We start from the raw sequence: 23356 nt of genomic DNA on the forward strand, positions 1-23356 counted from the left end.
TCTTCTCAGCAATGCAAGGACCTAAAACATTTCTAAAGGACTCATGATGCAAAATGCCATCCATATCCAAAGAACTATGGAATTGGAACACAGAATGAAGCAGAATATTTTCTCTTTTGTTATGTTTTGTTTTATTTTTCTTTCTCATGGTTTTTCTGATTTGCTGTAATTCTTCTACCCAACATAACTAATGTGGAAATGTGTTTAATAGGAATGTATGTGCAGAACCCATATAAAATTGCATGCTGTTTTGAGGAGAGAGGAGGGAGGAAGGAGGAGAAAATTTAAAACCTATTGATGTGAATGTTGAAAACTGAAAACAAATTGATAAATCTGGGGGGGGGGGGATGAGAATTTTTTAACTACAATCATGATTCTATTTCAACAGATTTTGTTTCTGTTGGTACCCCCGTTGCTATTCAATTGGGATTAAATGCTGACTGGTTATTTTTCAAGCACAAATAAATAAATAAAATAGTGTTATTTATGACTAAATATTCAACTAATGTTTACCTTAAAAACAATGATTACTGAGCATAATTTAATTTCAGTGACCATCCACAATCATTTATTTTGAAAATCAGTTGAAATAATAGGCACATACCATTTTGTAATCATACAATGTCATAAATACGAGCTGTCATCACGTGATATTGGAAGATCTGAAGAGCCTATTAGCTACGAAAGATCTCGGAGGCTATGGAGGTCCACCAGTTCATTTTGCCGATGAGTAAACTGAGGTATAGAGAGATTAAATATCTTTTCCAAAGTCTAGAGGAAGTAAATCTCAGTAAAGTGAGGGGTTTTTTACCCCAGATCCTCTGATTCCAAAGCCACAATGCTCCCAACATCATTGTTATCACTGCACTTGCCATTTGCTATATTAGAAAAGACAATGGGATAGGAAATAGAACTCCTTGTGTTTTTTTCCATATATGCCATTGTCCAATTGACAGGCCATTCACTGGGGTACACTGTGTAAACACTGCATCCTTTGATAGAGTCAACCGGCCCTGCCAGTTATTCACTCCCTGTTCAAATGTATCCCAACTCACTTAATCATCTTGTTCTTCAGTCTTCTCATATGAAAAATGTGGGAGTGGAACTAGATGTCCTCTGAGTTCCCTTCCAGCTAATCTCTTTGCTCTTAAGAGCCTATAGTACATGCAAATGCACCTAAAGGAAGGCTTTAAAGAAATTATCCTAAGGCACATTCTTTGGCAGGGACCAGTGACAGAGTGGAACTGGTGGGGGCATGGCAGGTGTCAAGCCTCAGAAGATGAAGCCAGGAAATCAGCGCAACTACAGCAACAAGCTCCTTGACGTAAGCGCTGAATCCAAGTCAGTTGGAATGAGCTCACCTTTACTAAGCCCTAGTGGCTGCAAGGTCAGTACCTCATGGCGAGAATATATCTATAAAACCTGATGTAGGCCTGGTCCCCAAGGAACTCACAAATAAGGATAAAGGAAAGAGTAAAAATCTCCCCACTGCTGAAGGATTGTTCTTCCTTCTGGAATGTGTGGCGCTTGGGGCTGCTTGAAATGTCCTCGAGAAGAATGCCAAGTGTCAAGCTCAAATTGACAGTTCACAATCCTGACTTGGTTGTTTTTTGATGTTTTACTAATCTGTAAAATAAAGGGACTGTACTCAGTGACCTCTAAGGACCTTTCTAATGCTAAATATGTGACCTACTAACAACATTAGTGGCTATGAGTGGATTTGTGGATGAATCTTGATTTCCACCTACATGACATTCTGTACTTCCAAATGAATTCTGTTATTTTTCTAATTCAGCAAAATAATTTTTCAATAATTTACTTTGGATGACTCTCTGTTCACTCCTGGCCTAGTCCCATTGTCTCTTATCCTACTGGCTCCTGGATGAGTCAAACCAACTCAGGCTATTAGTATTGTTTTAGATACCATATTTGGGGAAGGACATCTCCACACTGGAATGTATGTAGGGAAGGATGACCATGATAGCAAAGAGTTATGGAACCAACCAAATCATTCAATAACAGGTTAGAAGAATGCAGATTTTAATCCTGGAGAAGAGAAGATTTGGAGGAAGCATGATTTCAGTCTTACTCTTTGAAGAAATGTCATATAGAAGATGAATTCAACCTTGTGTGTAGCCTCAGGACAACAATAACAGCCACAGACAGTTGCTTAATATGCAGAAGATTTGGAATGGTCCAAAAATGAAATGAGTGCCTAAAGCAGTAATGAGTTCTCTATTATTATAGCATTTTAAGGGGAGCTTGATGACTATTTATCATGTATGTTGTAGAGGGGATCCAGGCTTCAGATTGCAACTGGATTGGGTTCTATTATCCAACTCTGACATTACATGACTCGATGCTTAGCCCCTGCCTTCAGCATCTTCTTGGTTTTCCTGATCCTCAGATTCAGTGTATGTCAACTATATGCTTACTATGTGCCTGGTACCAGGGACACAAAGTCAAAATAAACCACCACCAACTAGTAGTCCATCCTCAAAAAGGTGTATATTACTAGGGAAATACAAAGTAGAGAAACATTAGTATAGGGACAATAATGCAAGGGAAGATGGAGCTATAATTCCAAGTGCTGGAGTCAAAGATCAAGGCAAAAATGAAAAGGATGAGAAAACTTCCTATAGGTGAGGACTTTCCATCCTACTTCTTTCTTCCTCTCTAATTCCCAGAATCCTAGCCCTAAATATAGCAACCTAAAAACACTCTCTAGTGAATAGTTGGAAGATCTCAAAGCTGTCTTTTGACTCTTCCATTCTCTCATTTATCACTCCCACATTTGATTATTCAAATAAAAAGCCTTTGGATTTTGAGGTCACACTATCAACAAGTGAAAGTAAACTGCGTTCGTTGAATATTATGTCATGCTGAGTTGCAGCTAGTCAGTCTTTCTCACTTTCTGGAAACGTGTGGGTATTAGGCAGCTCTGTTGGACTAACACATGACTCACAGACTTTCAATGTTTCTTATCAAGAGATAAGGCTTCCTGCCAAGCCACTATCCACTGATACTCTGAGTATCAAGCAGAAGTCTTCTCTGATTGGGTGGGATTTGGGGGAAACCGCACCACATGTCAGTCATATAAAATTTCAATTCATTTTTTAAATGTCACCCATTTATTAAGTACCTGTCATAGAAAATCATTGTGTTGGAGATGAGCATGCAGAAAAAGAAATGAAAAACCATTCTTGTCCTCAAGGAGCTTACATTGTACTGGAGACAGAGATGAGCTATACAATATGTATGCAAATGTATAAATAAAAGATAATTTTAGAGAGAGAAAGAAACAGGGTGTGGGGGAGAAGACAATTGAACACATTAGAACTGATGAGGTCACCAAAAAGAAGCTATAAAATAAGAAAAAGTCTGGCATGGAGCTTAAAAGGATAGCTGCAATTAAGAGGTGGGATATGGATGATGATCCAGCACTTGAGACGAGCAAGAAGAAGGCAAACCTGGAAACAATGATGCCATGGAAAATGATTTTTGGGTGTCTATGAAGCCACTTCTCATTAAGAAGGCACAGGATTCAGGTCTGGGGAGGTGATGGACCTGTTATTTCTATCTCAAGTATTACATTTTAGGGAGGACATTGAAAAGCTAGAGAATGTCTAGAGAAAGGCAACGAGGATGGTGGAAGGCTTGGAGATTACTCCGATGTAGATCACTTGAAAGAAATAAGCAAGTTTATCATGGAAAAGAAGAGGAGACAGGGTAGCAATCTACTAGATATATTGAAATGGAACCCTATGTGCATTTCACATTCAACTTGTCCAAAATGAAATCCACAATCTCCCCATCCCCAAGCCTATTCTTATTAGTAATTTCCCTGTTTCTTCTGAGGTCCATTACCATTATTCCATTTTCATAGTCCCATCATTCTGGGGTCGTCTTCAGCTCCTCCATCTCCCCTCGTTCCACATATGTCAATTTGTGCTGATTTTAACATCATAGCATCTCTCACATCCATCTTCTTCTCTCTGTTCCCATGGCCACTACTGAACTTCACCAGGATTACCACAAGGCCTACCACATAGTAGGCACTAAATTAATTCTTGTTAACTTGATTGACTTGACTTTCTAATTGTCATCAGGGATTTGGGGGGCTGTTCTGTGGAAGAAAGATATGACTTATTCAGATGATTAGATTCTTAGACAATGACCTGTGATGAGAATAAGACTGTTGTCACTCACTCTACTTCCAAAGAGTTGTCTCCAGCTCCCTGTGTTTTTACTTTTTTAGTGCTAAGCATACTTCCTAGAACTGTATGCATTTAATAAATTCTCATTAAAGGCTACAAAAAATGATTATAGTGAGAGAGAGAGAGAGAGAGAGAGAGAGAGAGAGAGAAGAGAGAGAGAGAGAGAGAGAGAGAGAGAGGAAGGAAGGAAGGAAGGAAGGAAGGAAGGAAGGAAGGAAGGAAGGAAGGAAGGAAGGAAGGAAGGAAGATAACACATTTGTTAAGTGTTTACTATGTTCCAGACAGTCTGCTAAGTACTGGGATTACTAATACAAGGAGACTAGACAGTCCCTGCTTTCTAGGAGCTTATTCTGTAACAATGGAAGACAACAGATAAAGTGGAGCTAAAAACACAAGGGCAAATTGCATATGGCATGAATGACATGGAGCATACAGTAAGCGATATTGATGATAGCAAAACTCATCGCAATAATAATAATAGGCAGCATTCACACTGTTTTACGATTTGAAAAGCTCTTTACACACGCTATCTCGCTGGTAAATAATTTTAGTGCACATAAAGCTTTAGAGATGACCAGTAGCTCTCTATGTTATCTTTCTTGACCCTCCTCTACCTGAGTTCTGATAGTCTCCTGACGTAACACATGCAAAGAGAAGGCATTCTTATAATTGCTGAGTGATTTGTCCTGGTTTACATTCATTAAAGATGAAAATAATTGAAGCAGCCCCACAAATTCCCATTCTAAGCAATCTTTATTAAGAAATACTTTGCACTTATCTCCTACCTGGAAAGGCAAAGCATTCAGCCTTTTTTCTGATTTCCACAGCTTACCCTTCATTAATAGAAGAGGAGAATTGAGACCTTATGTCATAACTGCATCATGTCCCACAAACAAAAAGGATGCTGGGTGCTGAAAGCAACCAATGCTGCTCTCTTTATGCCATTGTCTTCCTTTCAGACCCCCCCCCCCAAAGGGGATTTTTTTCTGTTAAGCTCCCTCCCCCTAACACACTTGGCTCTGATTGCAGGCACTGGTTAGGTTAATTAGAACAATTAAGATGCACCTGGGGTATAAATATCATTTTTAGTTTATCTGAAAAGAGGCATGCCATTGGGCTTAACAAGCTGATTCTCTCTCTCCCTGGAAAATAGAATGAAAATAGCAAAGCTTCTGCTCTGGGCCAGCTCCTTCAATGTTCTCTCCAACCCCAGAGTGAAATGAGGCTCCAGACGGTCAGGCAGCTGTAGACAAGACTGCCAGGGGTCCACTGCTTTTCTGGTGTGGGAGTGGAGCTGAAGGGAATGCTTGTCAGTGTTTGGGAGAATTGAATCTCCACCTGGACTAACATCTGTTTAGTCTAGGGTAACAAACAGACCCCAAATATCCATTCCAGAAACAGTAATGTGATAATAACTCACAATTAAATAGCTCTTTATACACCTCCTGCTCAGAGTCCTCATCATGTCAGGGAGATGGTGCTGGCTTTTCAGAGGAGTGGAGGTTTTAGGAGATCATAGCTCTAGAACTGGGAAGGATCTCAGAGGCTATTAACTCCAGTTGCTGCCCCTTCATATTACAGATGAATAAACTGAAGCCCAGGTCTTGAGATCCAGGATTTGTCTGAGCCCACATAGACAGAAAGCATCAGATCTAAGATTTGATTCTAACTCCAGGAGCCAAGAAGCAAGAAAGGATACAGAAGTGATCTGGTATAGATGAGAAAACTCCCTCATGTACAGATGAGGAAGCAAGAGCCCAGAAACGTTCAATGATTTCCCCAAGGTTACACTGGTAACAAATAGTAGATTTGGGACTTGAATCCAGATTCTCTGCTGCCAAATCAATGGCTCCTTCCATGCCACCACACTAGCTTTGCTTTCCAAGATTGTGCTGGTAGAGCACCAACTTTGGGGGATTCAATAAGCTAGAAATGCTCTGAGTCTGGTTGGGGCAGAGGAGGTGCTGGGCATCTTCCATCTGAGAATCTCTCTAGCTGTGTTCAAAGAGTTTGCCAGAATGGCCTTAATACAATGATATTTTTTGAGCTGTAATGAATCACAAAGGCAGTTTAGTATTAGGGAATGTGATCTGTATCAACAATAAACATCCAGGTCAATGAAATCATCTTCTCACCAGTCATTGATCCTTTAGGGCAAGAGGCAATGCCCTGGAAGACTTAAGTCTTTCAGCTCCTGAACTATTGGGTCTAAGGTCATGAGCAGTAGGTGAGCGCTTCATGTGCTTCATGACTTAGAGGAAGTTTTAGTTATAAAATTTACATAAACATGTACTTTACTTGCCACCACCTTCTTGACAATTACCATCCTGAGCCAAACATCCATTTTTCAGCTCTGAAATCATAATCAAATCAATGTTATCATTGCTACTGGAAAGGGCACAATAGCCTGCTCTCCTGTGGCTCTGCACACTGTCTCTATAACTCTTTTTTCTTTTCTTTTTTGTTCGTGAGGTAATAGGGTTAAGTGACTTGCCTAGGGTCACACAGTTAGTGTGTGTCAAGTGTCTGAGGCTGAATTTGAACTGAGGTCCTCCTAACTCCATGGCAGGTGCTCTATCCACTGCTTCACCTAGCTTGCCCTCTTCATAACTTTCCTTACCAAAATACTCAATCCCAGTCACAATCCTATATATGTTCTGTCTCTCCTTAGAATATGAGCTCTCTGGGAATAAGGACTTTCTCCCCTTTTGTATTTCTATCCCCAGTGCCGAGTGTAGCTCGTTTATACTGATCTTTAATCCCACTCTCACTGATAAATCAAGTCCCCAGAGCTTGTCTGCCTACTTCCCTTAGGATTCTAGTGATACCCCTGACTGATCAGAGGTTATTCTATGACACCATTAGCTTGAATCCTTAGTGCTATGCCTCCCATCATGACTGTCAGTTGAAAATCATTTTAGTCATCCCACCTTAAGTATATAGGTGGTACTAGCTAAAATGATATAATAAAGAACAGTTGGCACAAAATATCCTACACACACACACACACACACACACACACACACACACACACACACACACACACACACACACCACTCTCCCATCAGTAAGTACAAAAGCCAAGGGAAAATAGGCTCAAACTTAGAAAGAAAATAGGGCAAAGGGATAATATTCAGCTCCTGGTTGCTACAAGTCCTTTTCTCCTATTTGGGAAGGCATGAGGAATCTGTCTCCATCTATCCTTTGCTCCTGATGCGTATACTGTCATTAGCTGATCTAGGGATATGACTAAGATACCAATGAGAGGATGGGAAGCCCAGCATCCTTTGGACCCTTCAAAGCCCACAAGGTCCTCTTCCAGCCAAAAACAGTGGTGAGTAAAAGAAAGAAACTTAGCCAAGGACAAAGCTGCTCTCTCTCCTCTCTGACCCAGATGCTTTCTCCTAAGCTGTGAAGGAAAGCCACACTTGCTTCAATTTCTGGAAATTCCTTCCTAACTTGACTGATAATTTATAGACAAACCCAAGTTTCCTCAGTCCATTGGAACTGGTCTCATGTCTGAAGTCATCTCACTCTATCTAATGGTTTTCAAAGACTTTTTACACATAGTCTGACATCATTTAATTGATTGAGAAAAGTTCTCAGTTAAGATATCAGAGCTAAGTGGACTAGGTTATTTTGAATACCTGGCTTTACATCAGCACACTGCTTGTCACATAGCAAGTGCTTAATCCATTGTTTTCATTTCTTCATACATTCAATGAAATATAAGAAATGTATGTTAACCATGACTAATATGAAAATCTGTTTTGCATAACAACGTGTTTAGCCTGTATCAAATTGTTCTGAATTTGGAAGAAGGGAGGGAAGGAGAGAATTTAGAACTCAAAAATTTTTTAAATAAACGTTAGACTTTTTACACGTAATTAGAAAAGCAATTTTTTAATGTAATGTTATCCATGGGATGAAAAAAGAATATGTTACTTTATTTGAGCCTCAAAACTTTGTGAGAGAGATACTGTAATCAATCACCAAGAATTTATTAAGTGTCTATTACTAGTACTAGGTGTGGTGTCAGGGAATCAGAGATAAAAGTATGATTCTTGCCCTCACGGAGCTTATATCCCCTTGGGGAACTTGTAAACAGAGAAGCAATACTGGATACATGATAAATGTACAACGTGCAGGAGCAGAGAGGTCGCCAACAGCAGGGGTGGGGGAATCAAGAAATGCTGATCCTTGAAGGAAGCTAGGGATTCTAAGAAGTAGTGAGGCAGAAGGACATTCTAGACATGCAGGATAGCCAGTGCAAAGGTACTTAGGTGGGAGATGGTCCTGCTTGGAAGGACAATAGGCTTAGTGACAAGGAACAATGAACCAGTAAATGTATGTTGGCCCCAGATTGTAAAGGACTTTACAAGTCAAATAGAGAAGTTTGTATTTTAGTCTACTGGCAGTGGGCAACCATGGAACATTCACAAGCATAAGAGTGATATGATCACACTAACCCCTTGAAGTCTGAGTTCCAGGGGGAAATATCCTGAGGAATTACAGAGACATAAAAGCAGCTACATATGCACACATAGAGAACTGATGAACTGGGGAACAGAAATGAGTCACATTAAACACACATTAGGCTTTGTCAGGAAACTTGAAAATCTATATTTTTGGTCCATTTCCAAATATATACCTCACACCTCCCCTAGTCAGATAGCCATCCTTTGGGGAAAAAAAGAATAATGAGGAAGGGGTTTTAAGAGGAATGGGGGAGAGCAAAGCAGTTCTGCAAATAGCTGAGTTTGGCAGTATATGTAATGTTCCACACCTGACTTCCCTGCTTTTCTAGTGCAGAAATGGAGATACTTTTTCCACCTCATCTTTAAGTTCAAAGTTGGCCATCGTAAGTAGAAAACATTCCCATTCAGGGACTTTGTTCTTTCCATCTACATTGTTGTGGTCATTGTACATGTCGTTCCCTAATTCTGCTTACTACACTCTCCATCAGTTGCTTTATCTTTCAATATTTCTCTGCATTCTTCATAGCGATCTTTCCTTATTCTATTGCATTCACGGACCTCATCTTGCTTGACCATTCTCTAATCAAAGGGCATCGACTTTGTTTCCAATTCTTTGCCACCACAAGAAGGGCTACTATGAGTATTTTTGTGTGCGTACATGAGATTTTTCTTTCTCTCTCTGACCTCCTTAGAGTATCTGTGCAGCAGTGGAATCCCTAAATCAAAGGTTGTGTACATTCTAATCTGTCAAGAAACTTGTAAGCATAGTAATGTCCCAAATTCTGCATCTGATTGAAATTCCATGGGCTCTTGTTCTTCCCCTGAGGAAACTGGAGGCATCTCAGCAACTTGACCATGAAGATGCTTGGGACTGCTCTAAATCTGATTGGTGGTCACTTGTCATTATTCCACAATGTTGATATCAATGTACTGATAGGGGATTATTATTATTATAGGTAATTTCTATATGAGCATTTGTAATAGAGCAGTGAAATCATAGGTCTAGAATCTAGAAAGTCGGCAATACTGCCCCCAGAGGAATGCTGGAATGAGGAGAGGCAGCTAGTAGTGTCAGGTGCAATTGGAGGGAGGGGTATTGAATAAAAATAAGGGAGCAGTAGAAGCATAAGGAAAGAAGAGAAGAAAATTTTTAAAACTGTTAGTACAAGTTTCATCTATTTCATAACAGAGCTAAAGTCATAGGTATTACACATTATTTTCAAAATAAAACACACAAAATGCAAGTTATAAACAATCAGTGGTCAAGTCTGCCAACAGATCTTAACAAGCAAGTGTTGGCAGGGTGAGCATGTCATGCATTCTGGGGAAGCCCAGTATGCCTCAGCAAGAATATGTCATGTCATCATGCAATATTGCATCATCAAAATTTCAATGCAGGAAAAAACCACAAACTTCCCATAAGTTGTTATTTTTAAGATATCATTATATATATGCATATATATATATTTATAAATTTTAAATGATGCACATTTCAAAAAAAACCTGTTTAAGGGTCAAAGAAAGTAGATATCCAGGAGAGGAGGGGTCTGAGTAATTTTTTTAAAGGGAGCAGTAGGTCAAACAAGTTTAGGAACCTCTGGTCTAGACCAAAGGACTAATACTTCAATACTCTAGTATAAAATACAGCTTGAAGGGTAGCCTATGGTAACCATTGGAAGGAAGGTATATTACATGGTTTGTACTGTAGTTTATTTTTAATAAATCCTAGGCTTTCACAGTTCCCTCTCCTTCTTGTGATTTCCTACTCTGCTTATCTTCCACCATATTGTCAGCCAACTAACTTAATATTTGAGCTGAATATTTGAGCTGTTACAGAATCAGAGAATGTCAGAGGTTGAAGAACCTCAAAGATCACATTGTCCAGTGCTACCAAACTCAAGTAGCCGTACAAAAGAATCCTTTCAGGCTGCATGTTAGCTTAGAAAACCACCTTCCAAGTTTTATTGGCTTTTTATTTATTTTGCTAAATGTTTCCCAATTACATCTTAATCTGTTTCTGGCCACACTCTGAAAGTATTATGAGCTACATGTGGCCAGTGAGCCACATATTTGATGCTTCTAACATAGTACAACCTATAACTGAACTATTGTCCTTTCTTGTAACAGTGAGAGGCTCCACAAAAGTGAAGCAGATCTTCATACCATCTCTTGACCATTAGCAAACCACACTGCCAGCACTATGGCCAGTTTCCTCTTTCCTCTCGCTGGAATTCTCTCCTGACCCCCACTCCTTTCAGCTTCCTTTTTTGCATTATCATCCCTCATTAGAATGTTAGAACATAAGTTCCTTGAGTTCAGGGACAATCTAGCTTTCTCGTATTTGGATCTTCAGTTCTTAGCATGATGCCTGACATATGGTAGGCACTTAACAAATGCTTTTCTCATTCATTCATTCATCCATTCATTCATTCATTCATTCATTCATTCATATCTACCTTTCATTTTAAAATCTCCAGAGAGAGCCTACTATCTTCTGAGGCAGTCCATTCCATTTTTGGACGGTTTTATTTGAGGAAGAAACAACTTTTATTTCTCTCAAACCTAAATATGTATCTCTGAATTTTGTTCATGGCTTCTATTTCATCTCTTTTTATCCTTTATTTTTCTTTAGACCTTCACTCTACTAGTTAGTAGAGCTTGTCTGACTAACACAAATGACTGGCTGTGATTTTATTCCCATACCAGCAGGTGATCATCTTTTGCCCATTAAAATATAATCTTCAAATATACATTATATGGAATATGTGTCAGCACGTATGTGTATATTATATATACTTGTGTACTCCATATGCAGCTACATACTTGTATAAATAACTATATCCTACATTGGATAATATACAAATATATACTTAAATTTTCATTTCTGTGTATATAAATGTACATATTTACATGTAAAGACACAGATAGATGCATAGATAGATACACAGAGAGACACATAGAGAGATAGAGATGGATAGTTTGGTGCTAAGCATGTCTGATACATTCTACCTCTATTAGAAGAAACGATTTGTAATATAAAGTTGTGAGACTGAATGGGCTATAAGCCTATTACCTCTTTCATTTCTCAAACTTAAACTATGTTTTCTAACAGTAAGGAAAGTAAAAAGAAAAAGAAGATCTTATGCTTGCCAAAGGGACCCCAGGAGCCATCCAGTCCAACATCTGTTGCCACTATAAATACCCAGTCTGCCTGAAGACCTCCAATGACAGATAATTCCCTACCTGTTAGAGTAGGCCATTCCAGCAACAATGGAAGCTCTCACTGTTGAGAAGTTTTCCCTAAAAAGCCTAAGTTCACCTCTTTGAATCTCCCATCCATTTTCTCTGTTAGGGCTGCCCTCTGGATCCAAAAGAGTAAACTAACCCCCCACTTCCATATTATGACCCTTTGAATATTTGACTATTGTTATCTCCCTCCTTCCCTGGTCCTTGAAAATCTTCTCTTCTCCAGGCTAAAAACATCAGTTCTTTCAACAGCTACTCATATGGCATGGATTTAAGACCCACTATCATTCTAGCCACCCTCCACTAGATAATTGTCTTAGCAATGTCCTCTTTAAACTCCAGAGGTAAACACAGCTCCCCAGATGTGCTCTGACCATGACCAAGTCCATCCCTTTCATCACCCACCCCTGTGACCACTTTGATTGAAGGTACCAAGTTTCAAAGTGTATGTAGGTTTTGTTGGGAGAACTTTTCAAGCTCTTTCAAAAATGTCACTACTTTCTTATTCTCTGTAATGGATGTTGACATGTAAACTGTAATTATCTTCATGGTGGGCTTTTTGCTTATGTTTATCTTAAACAAAGTAAGACAAGATAACCGAGCATCCCATGAAATGATGCCCCTTGTTGCCTTTGGGTACATGATGAAATCAGCTCCAGTAAATCCTTTGTTTGCTTCTCCAAGGAAGCACTATGAGTCATCCTTCCATTCTGTTACAAATTGCTTTTGGTCTTCTGGTTTCATTTACCATGAGAATATTAATCATCTTTTTAAAAAATGTTTCCTCTAACAAGCACTTTTTTTCTCTTCCCCTTCTCCCCCTCACCCCTAAGAAGGAAAACAAAACCCTTAGAGTAAACAAGCAAAGCCAAGCAAAACAAATTCTCTTATTGACCATGGCCAAAAACCCACCTCATTCTACATGTTTAATCCATCATGTCTCTGTCAGGAGGTAAAGAGCGTTCTTTATCCTTAGTCCTTTCGAATCATGATGGATTATCTCATTCATTAGAGTTCTTAAGCCTTTCATAGTTATTTGCTTTTTATACTATTGCCATTATAATATAAATTATTTTCCTGGTTCTACATCCATCCATACAAATCTTCCCAGGTTTCTCTGAAACCATCCTGTCATCATTGCTTACAAAGCAATAGTATTCCTTCATCTTCCTATACCATGATTCTCCATCTTGATATGACCCACTTCCTTCAAAAGTGTGTTAATTATTTAGCATTTGGCAAAGGTCTCACACTGGTGGATCTTCAGTTAAATTGATGAACATCATCAATTTAAAAACACTTGTTAAGCAACTACTATGTTCTAAGCATGGTGCTGTTGTGATGATGACAACAGGGAGCAAGTGTAGTGCCTAGTATTTTATAGGCACTGTGTTACATGCTTTACAACCATCTCAATTGGTTTTCACAAAAATCCAATAAGGTAGGTGCTATTATTATCCCCATTTTATAATTGAGGAAGCTGAAGCAACCACAGGTTAAGTGGCTTGCACAGACTCACACGGCAGGTAAGTGTCTGAGGCCACATTTGAACTCAGGTCTTCCCAATCCCAGAATTCTACCAATTATGCCACCTGGCTACCTCTAATAAGAGCTAACATTTACTAAGCTTTCAAATTATCCTATGGACATTGTCTCATTTCATCTTCCAATCACCCTGTATGAGAATTCCTTTTTTTATTCTCATTTTACACCTAAAGGACCTGAGGCTGAGAAAGTTTAATGATGTGGCCATGGGTTCACAAACTAGTAAATTCTTGAGACAGGCTTTGAATCCAGAGTTTCTTCCTCACTCTGTGTTTGGCCCTCTATCCCATTTAACTCATTGGTTATAGATAACCTGAGAATGGGGTGATTTGGGGAACTGTCTTCCACCATTCAGCCACCTCAGGAAGGAAGTAGATGGTATGCACACAGGGGTAGGACACAACTGATCACCAGAAACTTTTCTCATGGAATCAGTAGAGTCTAAGAGATTCCCATGGAGTTGGTAGAGCTCAATCCATCCTACCACCCCAAAAATGTCCATAAGTAAATGGAATATTGGAAAGTCTACATGAATAAGGTCTGGTCTTAACTTATGGGAAAAAGGCAAGGGTCTGGAGAGTTCAAGTCATCTTCCTAAGGAGAACACTTTAATAGGTAGGATGGGTTCAGGGGATGAAAAGTCTTAAATATGAGGCTGAAGAGTTCATACTTTCTCCAATGAGAAATGGACACCAGATCTGATTGAATATACTTTGATAGAATCATAGGCTCATAGACACAGAGGCAGGAGGGACTTCAGAGGTGATCCATTCTAAATCTTACAGGACTCAATGTAAACATCTCCTCCGTGAAGACTTCTATGAATCATCCCATCATCATTGCTGCCACCATTCCTTGAATTCTACATATGACTTTGTACTTCCCTTTTGGAGTAACTCTGCTAAAGTTTTATATTCTAGTTTGTTTTGGTAATCATAGACTTTATAAATGGAAGGGACTACAAAGATTACTTTGTTCAAGTATTACATTTCATCAGTGAAAACTGAGACGCAGAGAGGTTAAGCAACTTACCTAAAGCCTCACAGGTATTTTGAGGCAGAGCTCAGATCCAAACCCAGGCCCTCTTGTTCCAAATTTGTGCTCTTACCCTACACCATGCTTTCTTATCTACCCTTCTAGATTGCAAATACAATACACTAAGGCATGAGGACATCATTTTTATCTCTGTTTCTCCCAGCTTGTCACCTGAGTAAATATATCTAAGTAAATATAAAGAGAAAGTAGAGATAGTATGCTTGGGTTCAAGAGATCTAGCTTGGAGGTCTAGTTCAATTATTTGCTAGCCTTGAAACCATGGATGAGTCTCATTATTTCTCTAAACTTCAGTTTCTTTATTTAGGAAATAGGAATAAAACCATTCATATACTTAGCCACTCAGTTGTGGCATTTCCACCTCTCTAATATTTCTTACATCTAGCTTTCTCTCCTCTATTTCCAAAGTCACTGGAAGAGAGAGGGAGGCTGACAACTTTGCACAACTCTATCTCACTTAAATCCAATTCACACTCAAGCCATCACCCTCATGATCTCATTGCTCTCCTTCAAAAATGAAGGACACACAGCAACAACCCTTCAGTAGGAAGAGAACTCCTCAATACCTACTTGATCTAAAATCCATTCTCTTTATCTTTTTTTTTTTTTGCTTAGAGTTTTGGCTCCTGTCATGGACTCCACACAAAAACTTTGGGAGGAATACTTTGGAATCGGACAGGCAATAATAAAGCAATCAACCTGTACCTACTCAGGCACTGACTTGATAAATGTTGGGGGCACAAAGTGAAAAATAAAAGTCTCTAGGTTTTAAAAAACTTATAATTTGAACCTTAACAAGTATTTTATTTTTATACTTGTGGGACTGAAATTGGCGCTCCATTTTAGCAATGGTAGCTTTTCTAGGTAAGAATACTTTTGATTGAATTCAACACTAGAACCAAGTGTGCCCAGGGTCTAGGTGTTTCCTTGAATCTCTCAAAGCTATATGTAGGTATGACAGCCTAAATAATTTCCATCAAGGGAACAAGCAACCTCAGAACTGGAGGAGAAATTGAGAGTATCTGGATTTGAGAATTTAGGGCAAATATGGCTTATCCAGCATACCTATTGGGAGCAAACAGAGCGGAGATGGAGTTTCTCTAGGTATCTTGAGACCATTTTCCCAATTTTGGCTCCCAGAGCCTATCTATCCATAAATGTTATAATATAACCTTCTGTTCAGTTACTCATATGTTTCCAGTAAACCAAATTTTGCTTCATCTACAAAGAGAACATGGGTTAATGAGAAAGAGACAAATAGACTGAAACAGAGAAAGGCATAGACTGAGAAACAGAGAGCAAGAGTAAGAGACAGAAAAATAAAAAGACAAAGACCGTGAAGAAGAGGGAAAGGGACAGAGCACTTTTATTAGGTATTTAATAATAATTTTTACAGTATCAGCACACGTTGAAGGCTTGAGTTGGGATAGTATTGATGTAACCATAGAAAGAGTCCATCAATCAGGTCATGTGCCAAGTCCTGAAGAAACAAAGATGATAAACCAGGAAAAAAATTTAAGGATTGGTATACATGTGAAGTTAGGCAGAAAGCATTTAGGCATTGCCTAAATATCAGGAATTTTCTTAACTTGCTCAGAGCAAATGTGACTGAATTCATAACTTGGAGTCTCAAATAAGTTCTCTTAAGATAGAGGAAGGAAGTGGACATTATGAGGCCATTATAGTACCCAACAGGCTTAGTTGTTGCAATGAGTTTTTATATATACATTATTTAATTTGAGCCTCACAAGAATACTGTGAAGTAGATACACTACAGAAATTTGTATCTTCATTATACAAATGAGGAAACTGAGGCTCAAAGAGGTGAAGTGACTTCATAGGATCTCAGAAATTGAAACTGAAAGGGAATTTAGATTTTATCTAATTTAATTTATCTAATCTAATTTAATATCGTTTTACAAATGAGGAAAGTAAGGTCCCAAAAATGAGAGTGACTTGTTAAAGGTCATAACGACATTCAAGAACAAAGGTAGGAATTGAACCCAGGTCCTCTATGACACCAAATGCATGACTCTTCCCACTATACTGTGCTTAGTTGCCCATTGTCACAATGCTAATAATTGTCAGATGTGAGATTTTATACAGGTCACTCATTTACTCTGAATTCAACATTCTATGCACTGAGCCACACTACCTCTCATTAGGGTGATGGAGACATGCTTTGCTTTCCAGGGATAACTACACATGCTTAGACCTGAGCACCTTTTTCCTATAACCCATTTCTGAGCACTTTGCTGAGCTAGCTTTCTCCCCATATCCCAAGAACTCAGGGAGGGAAAGGGCAGCTTCAGAGATGTGCCTGGACTTATCTTCCTGCTTGAATAATACTACAATAAATTCTGTTAGCTCACTCACAATGTAATTCCCACATTAGGGGGGAAAAGTCATTTTCAGCCCCAGGATTATTCTAAGTGTGGGTGTGAGGCTGGCTCTGTGGGCTTTCTTCCCCCAGGAGTGGCACAATGCTGATTGCCCAAAACAATGAGCTCATCCAGAATCTCAGCGCACTGGATGCCAGGTGAACAAATTGTACTATTATTAGGTTTTTCAGGCAGGAAATGCTTTTGTTTCCCTCCTTTGCATCTTAACACCAGCCACTGCAATGGATGTCAACTTTGGGAATATCATTTCCCATTAATATGGGAGGAATGTAAAAAGCTTTGGGGGCTGGATTTTGCATGGAACAATTAATTTTTGTAGGAGGAGATTTATCAGGGAAAATTTTTATAGTATCAGCACACATTGAAGGTTTGAGTAGGGAGAGTACTGATGTAACCACGGAAAGAGTCCATCAATCACAATGGAGCTTTCACGACTGAAAAGTAGACTCCCTCTATTTGGGCATTGATGCATCAGGGCTTTGATTTTTTAAAGAATTGTATTGTTTTTATTCTGAATATAACAGATACCAAATAAAATGAATATTTCCATAAACATGGTAAAGCCAAAATCTTTTGATAATATACAAAACGATAGTATATAGCACATTTTCTCTAAATACTTCAGACACTGATGTTGCTTTCAAAGCATTCAATTTTTCTGTGATTCATTTTGGTCTTCTATTCTCAATGTTGTTAATAATAACATAATATCTAGCATTTATAGTGTTTTAAGATTTGCAAAAACTTTTACATATTATTTAACCTTCAAACTGACCCTATGAAGCATGAGTCGAATAATAAAAATAGCTCGCTTTTTTGCAGCATTTAAGGTTTTCAAAGTTCTTTACATATATTATCTCATTTAATCCTCACAATAACCCAATAAAGTAGATACTTTGTTATCTTCTTTTGACAGAGAAGGAAACTGAGGCTGAGTGAGGTTGTGTCTTTCTAGGGTCACCCAGTTAGTGTTAGTCAGGACTTGAATTCAAGTCTTACTGATTCTAAGTCGAGCATTTTTTTCATTGCTTCACCTAAAGCATTTTTTTCAAAATCCTACAGTTATCTTTTTCTTTCTTCCTTCCTCTCTCACTCACTTTCTCCCCTCACTTCCTTCCTCCTTTTATCCTTTCCTTCTTCTCACTCTTTCTTTTTTCTTTCTTCTTCTTCCTTCCTTCACCCTCTTCCTTCCGTCATTCCTTCTTTCCTCCCTTTTTTCCTCTTTTCTCTCTTCCTTTTTTCTTTGCTTTTTTCCCTTTCTTCCTTCCTTTTTTCCTTTTCCTTCCTTCTTTACTTGCTTCTCTGTCCCTAACCATCCTCTCCCTCCCACCCACCCACATTGAAAAAGAAAAGGAAAAACATTGATAATAGATACACATAGTCAAGCAGTTTTCTGTGTGGATGGTCAGGTGATACTCTTATGAGTGATTATAGATTTCTTCCAGGTGGCTCTGAAAATTCCATTGCTTTATGAAATTAGCACAATGTTAACCAAAAAAGAGGAACATCTGCAGAATCTCACCATTCATGGAAAATCTCTGCATCTCAACATCTGAGCTGCGTCTCCTCCATCAAAGTGGGTAGCACTTTTATTGAGCACACATCTTCCTATTTCATACCTAGCCTGGTGTTTATGATCGAAGTGTCATGGAAAACATTACTATTATATTTTTCAAGGAATTTTGAATGATTTTGTTATGTGGTTGATAATCAGCTTATCATAAACCACAAGCCAGTGGTTTTATTCTACTTAAGCAAAGGCTTTCCCATAATCAAAAAACAATAAAACATAGTAGGTGCTTATGTGGTCCAGTGATGAATATCTCTTGTGAAAGTCTTTGGGTTCTCTACTCATACCTTCACTACAACTGCCATCCATGTATAGATGAATCACATAAGATTTTTGCATACCTAGAATAAGATCAGTAATTTTTTTAATGTTTGCTCAGACACCTTTTGTTGTTGTTGTTTTGGTATTAATAAACTGAGTTGTTTTTTCCCTCCACATCTTTGGTATCTTCTCCTCCTTCAGAAACCTTGCACATTGTTCCCTAAGCACTCTCAGAATTCTGTCTCCTCTAGCATAAATCTCTTCTATATAAATGTGGTCTAATCTGGCTAGTTCTTTCTGACTCTGTTCTCTTGGTACCATTTTTATTTCTCTTATAAAAACATCTGGGATTGGGATGTTAGAATCAAAGTGTTAAGGTTCCATTGTCTTTGATGATGTAAGCACTTTGTTATAGTAATATTTACAGATCTTTTTTTTCTATTCATTGTTTTCATTTCCTTTTGGACCTTGGGGTGGTTTTGTTTAGTTGTATGTGTTAACTAAGCTTTCTTTAAACTGGTTTTATCCTCCACTGCTTTTCCCTGGCAGAAATGGTACTACTCATAACCATGCGTTATCCTTCATAAGAGATTACAAATGAGTTTAAATTATAAACCAATGTTGTGTTTGTCTGTTTGATAAATAAATCAAATGTCCACTTACTAAGGTGATTTCTGGACTTTTTTGGTCCTTTCATTATGACAACAGATTGTAGCTAATAAATTTATATCAAATAATTATAATCAATGTTGATATCCTTTCTTATGTCTATTTCCCATTTTTCCATTGCTGGTTACTCATTTAAATAGTTCACAATTTAGTTATTTCGATTGTGTGCCACATTTCCCTTATTATTCTTCTTTTTAAACTAATTCTGATCTTTGACTTAATAAGATAGTGGTCAGCCTATTCTGGGATAAATCCTATATTAGAAACAAGTCTCTTTCTATCTATTAAAATTCAATCATTTACATCTTTTTCCATGTTAATGCTCATAATATCCTGTGCCTACCAGTTACTTTCTCATAATATAAATACCATTTACATGTCTGTAAAGTTTGTAAAGAGATTTATAACTATTATCTCATTTGATCTTCACAATAATCCTGGGAGTTAGATGCTATTATCCTCTTTTTACAGGTGAGGCTGCTAAGGCAGACAGAGATAAAACACATTGCCAAAGATTATATTGCTAGCAAGTATCTGAGGCTAGACTTCAATTCAGGAGAACTGGCTTCCTGACTTTAGACCCAGCACTCTATCCATGGAATCACCTAGCTGCCCTCAACTACTTTGCCACTTATTGTGGGGTGTTTTTTAAGGAATTTTATGTTCTTAATCATTTATGTGTACGTATATATATAATATGCATATTATATATATCTTTTATTAAAAACAAAATATACATACACAAATTACACGCATACAAAATATATACTTTAAGGACATATATACATGCATGTGAGTATATATCTATCTAGTCAAATTCCTTGGGAAGAACTAAAGGATATATTTATGTGTGGCTCTACAGTTAGGCAGCTCTACCATATTTCCAAATATATGAACTCTAAAATTCTCTCCAATAATTCATAGCTTCCTTCTGCATTAAACAAACCACTCTATCTGGATGATCCATAGGCTTGCACAAAAACCTCAGTTATGATGGGAACCTGCCTATCCAGGAAGCAAGACTATCTAGAAAACATGCTTCGACTTACAGAATGTTAGAGCCCAGAATAACAAAGTAAGGAGCAATCTTGGAGCATTAAATGGTAGAGTGGGAGCAAACTTGAAACTTTACAAAATGCTATTATACGGATCATAAGATATTAGAGTTGGGGGAGCAGTGGTGTGAAGAGAGATCCTGGAATAGAAAAAGAACATAGAACGTCAGCAACAGGAGAGACTTCAGAACATCAAATATTAGAGAGAAGGAACCTTAGAAATTGGAAGGTTAAAACAAAGAACATAGACTGTAGGACTTGGAAGGGTCCTAACATTCAGTGTTAGGACATCAAAAGCCAGAGATGAGAGGCACATTAGAAGATAAAATGTTATAATATAGAACATCAAAGTTGGAAGAGACCTCAGAACTTAAATTAGAATTGAGAAACCTTAGATAATAGAATACCATTAGTAAAGGTGACCTTATAATATGGAAGCTTGCATATTGGAGTTCGGTGGAGAAAGAATTTAGAACACAGGATTAAAGCACAGACTATCAACAATAGGATGGACTTTCCAATATCAAATGCTAGATCTGAAGGAACCTTAGAACTTGGAGTATTAAAACAGTAAAATATCAGGGTTGAAAGGTATCTTGGAATATAGGCTGTTAGAATAAAGAATGTGAAAGGTGGAAAAGACTTCAGAATACTATTACAGTTGGAAAGGAACTTAGGATATAAAATGCAAGAACACAGAGTGTTTGAAATTGGAGGAATGTCAGAATCTAGAATTTCCAAACCCATAAAATGAATTTCTAGAGCTGGGATCAGACATGAAGAATCATCTGGTTCAATCTCCTCATTTTACAAAAGAATATAGAAAGGTTTAGATATATTTGATAACTTGCTCAAGGTCAGGTAGCATGTCAATGACTTACATTATTATTTTTGCTTTCCATCCAAGGTCTCATTCCTTTTCCTTTTCCACATTGCCATGATCATATTGAAATTTTTTTTCTTTTGGACATTGCCAGTCTGAAACTTTTATCAAAGCAGCCTAATTACAGAAATTAGTATAGGAATTATTGCCTAGCAAAAAAAATGATACTGATAGAGCCAAATTCTCAGAGAACAGAAGCTAGTCTCCAAGAGTAAATTAGTTATTTGGGGGTGGAGTGGACAGTGCTACATTAAATCTATGATAATCACTTTAAGGTCAACCTAATATCTCAAATAAAAATTTCCACCTCGTTTTGACATATGGCCAATTCTCAATTATCTGCGGCAATGAAGGATATAAATTGCATGGATAATGAGGGGTCAGCAGGAGAGAAAACAAAGCAATGTGAAATGACTGCTGGACACAAAGTCAGACAAAATGGATTGGAATTCGGGTTCTTCCACTTACTACATGTGTAGCCTTGGACAAGTCACTTAACTTCTACAGACCTCAGTTTCCCTGTTTGTAAAATAAGCAGATTGGACTCAATGAGCTCTACAAACCTTTCCATCTCTAACATTCTATATTCCAAAGCCCCTCCCAGCTCTGATATTCTTTTCTCTAGCATTCAGGTGTTCTAAGGTCCCTCCCAGCTCTAACATTCTAGATATCAGTATTCTGTGTTTTAAGGTCTCCTTCAAAGCTGCAATTCTATGCTCTAATATTTCTATATAATAAGGTATATCCCAACTCTTTCATCCTGTCTCCTAATAGTCAATGTTCTGAGTTTCCTTTTAGATCTAATATCTTATAATTTTCAACATGATTCTCTACAGTTTAGATTCATGGGGAGAAAAGGCCACATCTAATGCCTGTAACCTTATAAATGCTGCACCAGTGAAGGTGTTTTCCTAACCACGTGAATCAGAACCTTTCCCCACTTTACAAGAATATCTTCAGGAAAAAATGGCAGAGTACAAGTAGCAACTCAGCTGAACTCTCCCTACAACAACCTCTAGACACCTTTAAAAATAACACCTGAAACTGAATTTTGGAGTGACATAGCCAACAAAATGTTACAGTGACGCATTTTTCTAGCCTAAGACAACTTAGAAGGTCAACAGAAGAGGTCTGTGACACCAGGGTTGTTGTAGCGCACACAGTGGCAGCACCAGCAGCTAGCCTTGAAGGCAACTGCAACAGGTGTCAGCAGCAACTTTGGAAAGTCTCAGCTGAAAGACTGTGATGGGATAGGACAACTGGTCAGAAAGAGATTACCCGAAACCCTTTGCTGGCACTGAGTGCAAAACTCTGTTTCATTTCCCATAGCCAGTTCCAGATCACAATTTCAGGGCAAAAATAAGCACTAGCATTTGTGGCCAAAGCAGAGCAAGGGTCCTGGTCACAGTTCCCGAGTGTAGAAGAATTCTTATGATGCTCAGAAAAGAGTAGGGGCCCTGGTCTTAAATCTAAGGCAGAAAGGAGCACTGGTGCTTGTGACCACAAAAGATCAGGGGACCCAGTCACAGTTTCAAGGCCAAGAGGAATGATAGCACTTGTGGCTACAGGGAAGCAAGGTCCCTTCCTGGGTGAAGACCAGAGGACAGGCCAAGAGAGCAGTAACCTCACCTCTTCTTGGATCAAACCCCCTTGGGAGCACCAAAAATTACAGATTCTTAGGACTAGCTCTGAAAACAACAGCATGAAAAAACAGAAATTTGGGCAGTGTCCCTAACATTCTAGAAGCAGAGTAAGTAGAAGCTAATGACTCCATGAAATATCAAGAAAAAAATAAAACAAAGTCAAAAGAATGAAAAAATAGAAGAAAATTTTAAATATCTCAGAAAAACAAGTGACGTGGAAACTAGATCAAGAAGGGATAATTTAAGAATTATTGGACTACCTGGATGCTACCACCAAAAAAAAGACCTTAAACATGATATTTCAAAAGTTTGTCAAGGAAAATTGCCATGGTAT

General features: G+C 38.2%; 1 protein-coding gene across 1 annotated transcript in view; it reads left to right on the top strand.

Moving 5' to 3' along the window:
* The first annotated feature begins 1255 nt into the window (after positions 1-1255).
* Positions 1256-23356, top strand: part of LOC140523242 (heat shock cognate 71 kDa protein-like) — a 62542-nt gene continuing 40441 nt past the window's right edge. The window contains exon 1 of the mRNA XM_072638205.1: positions 1256-1387. Within this exon, the coding sequence (XP_072494306.1) occupies positions 1256-1387 (132 nt within the window). The remainder of the gene's footprint in view (positions 1388-23356) is intronic.

The sequence above is a fragment of the Notamacropus eugenii genome, chromosome 2 (assembly GCF_028372415.1).
Source record: "Notamacropus eugenii isolate mMacEug1 chromosome 2, mMacEug1.pri_v2, whole genome shotgun sequence".
NCBI classification, from domain to species: Eukaryota; Metazoa; Chordata; class Mammalia; order Diprotodontia; family Macropodidae; genus Notamacropus; species Notamacropus eugenii.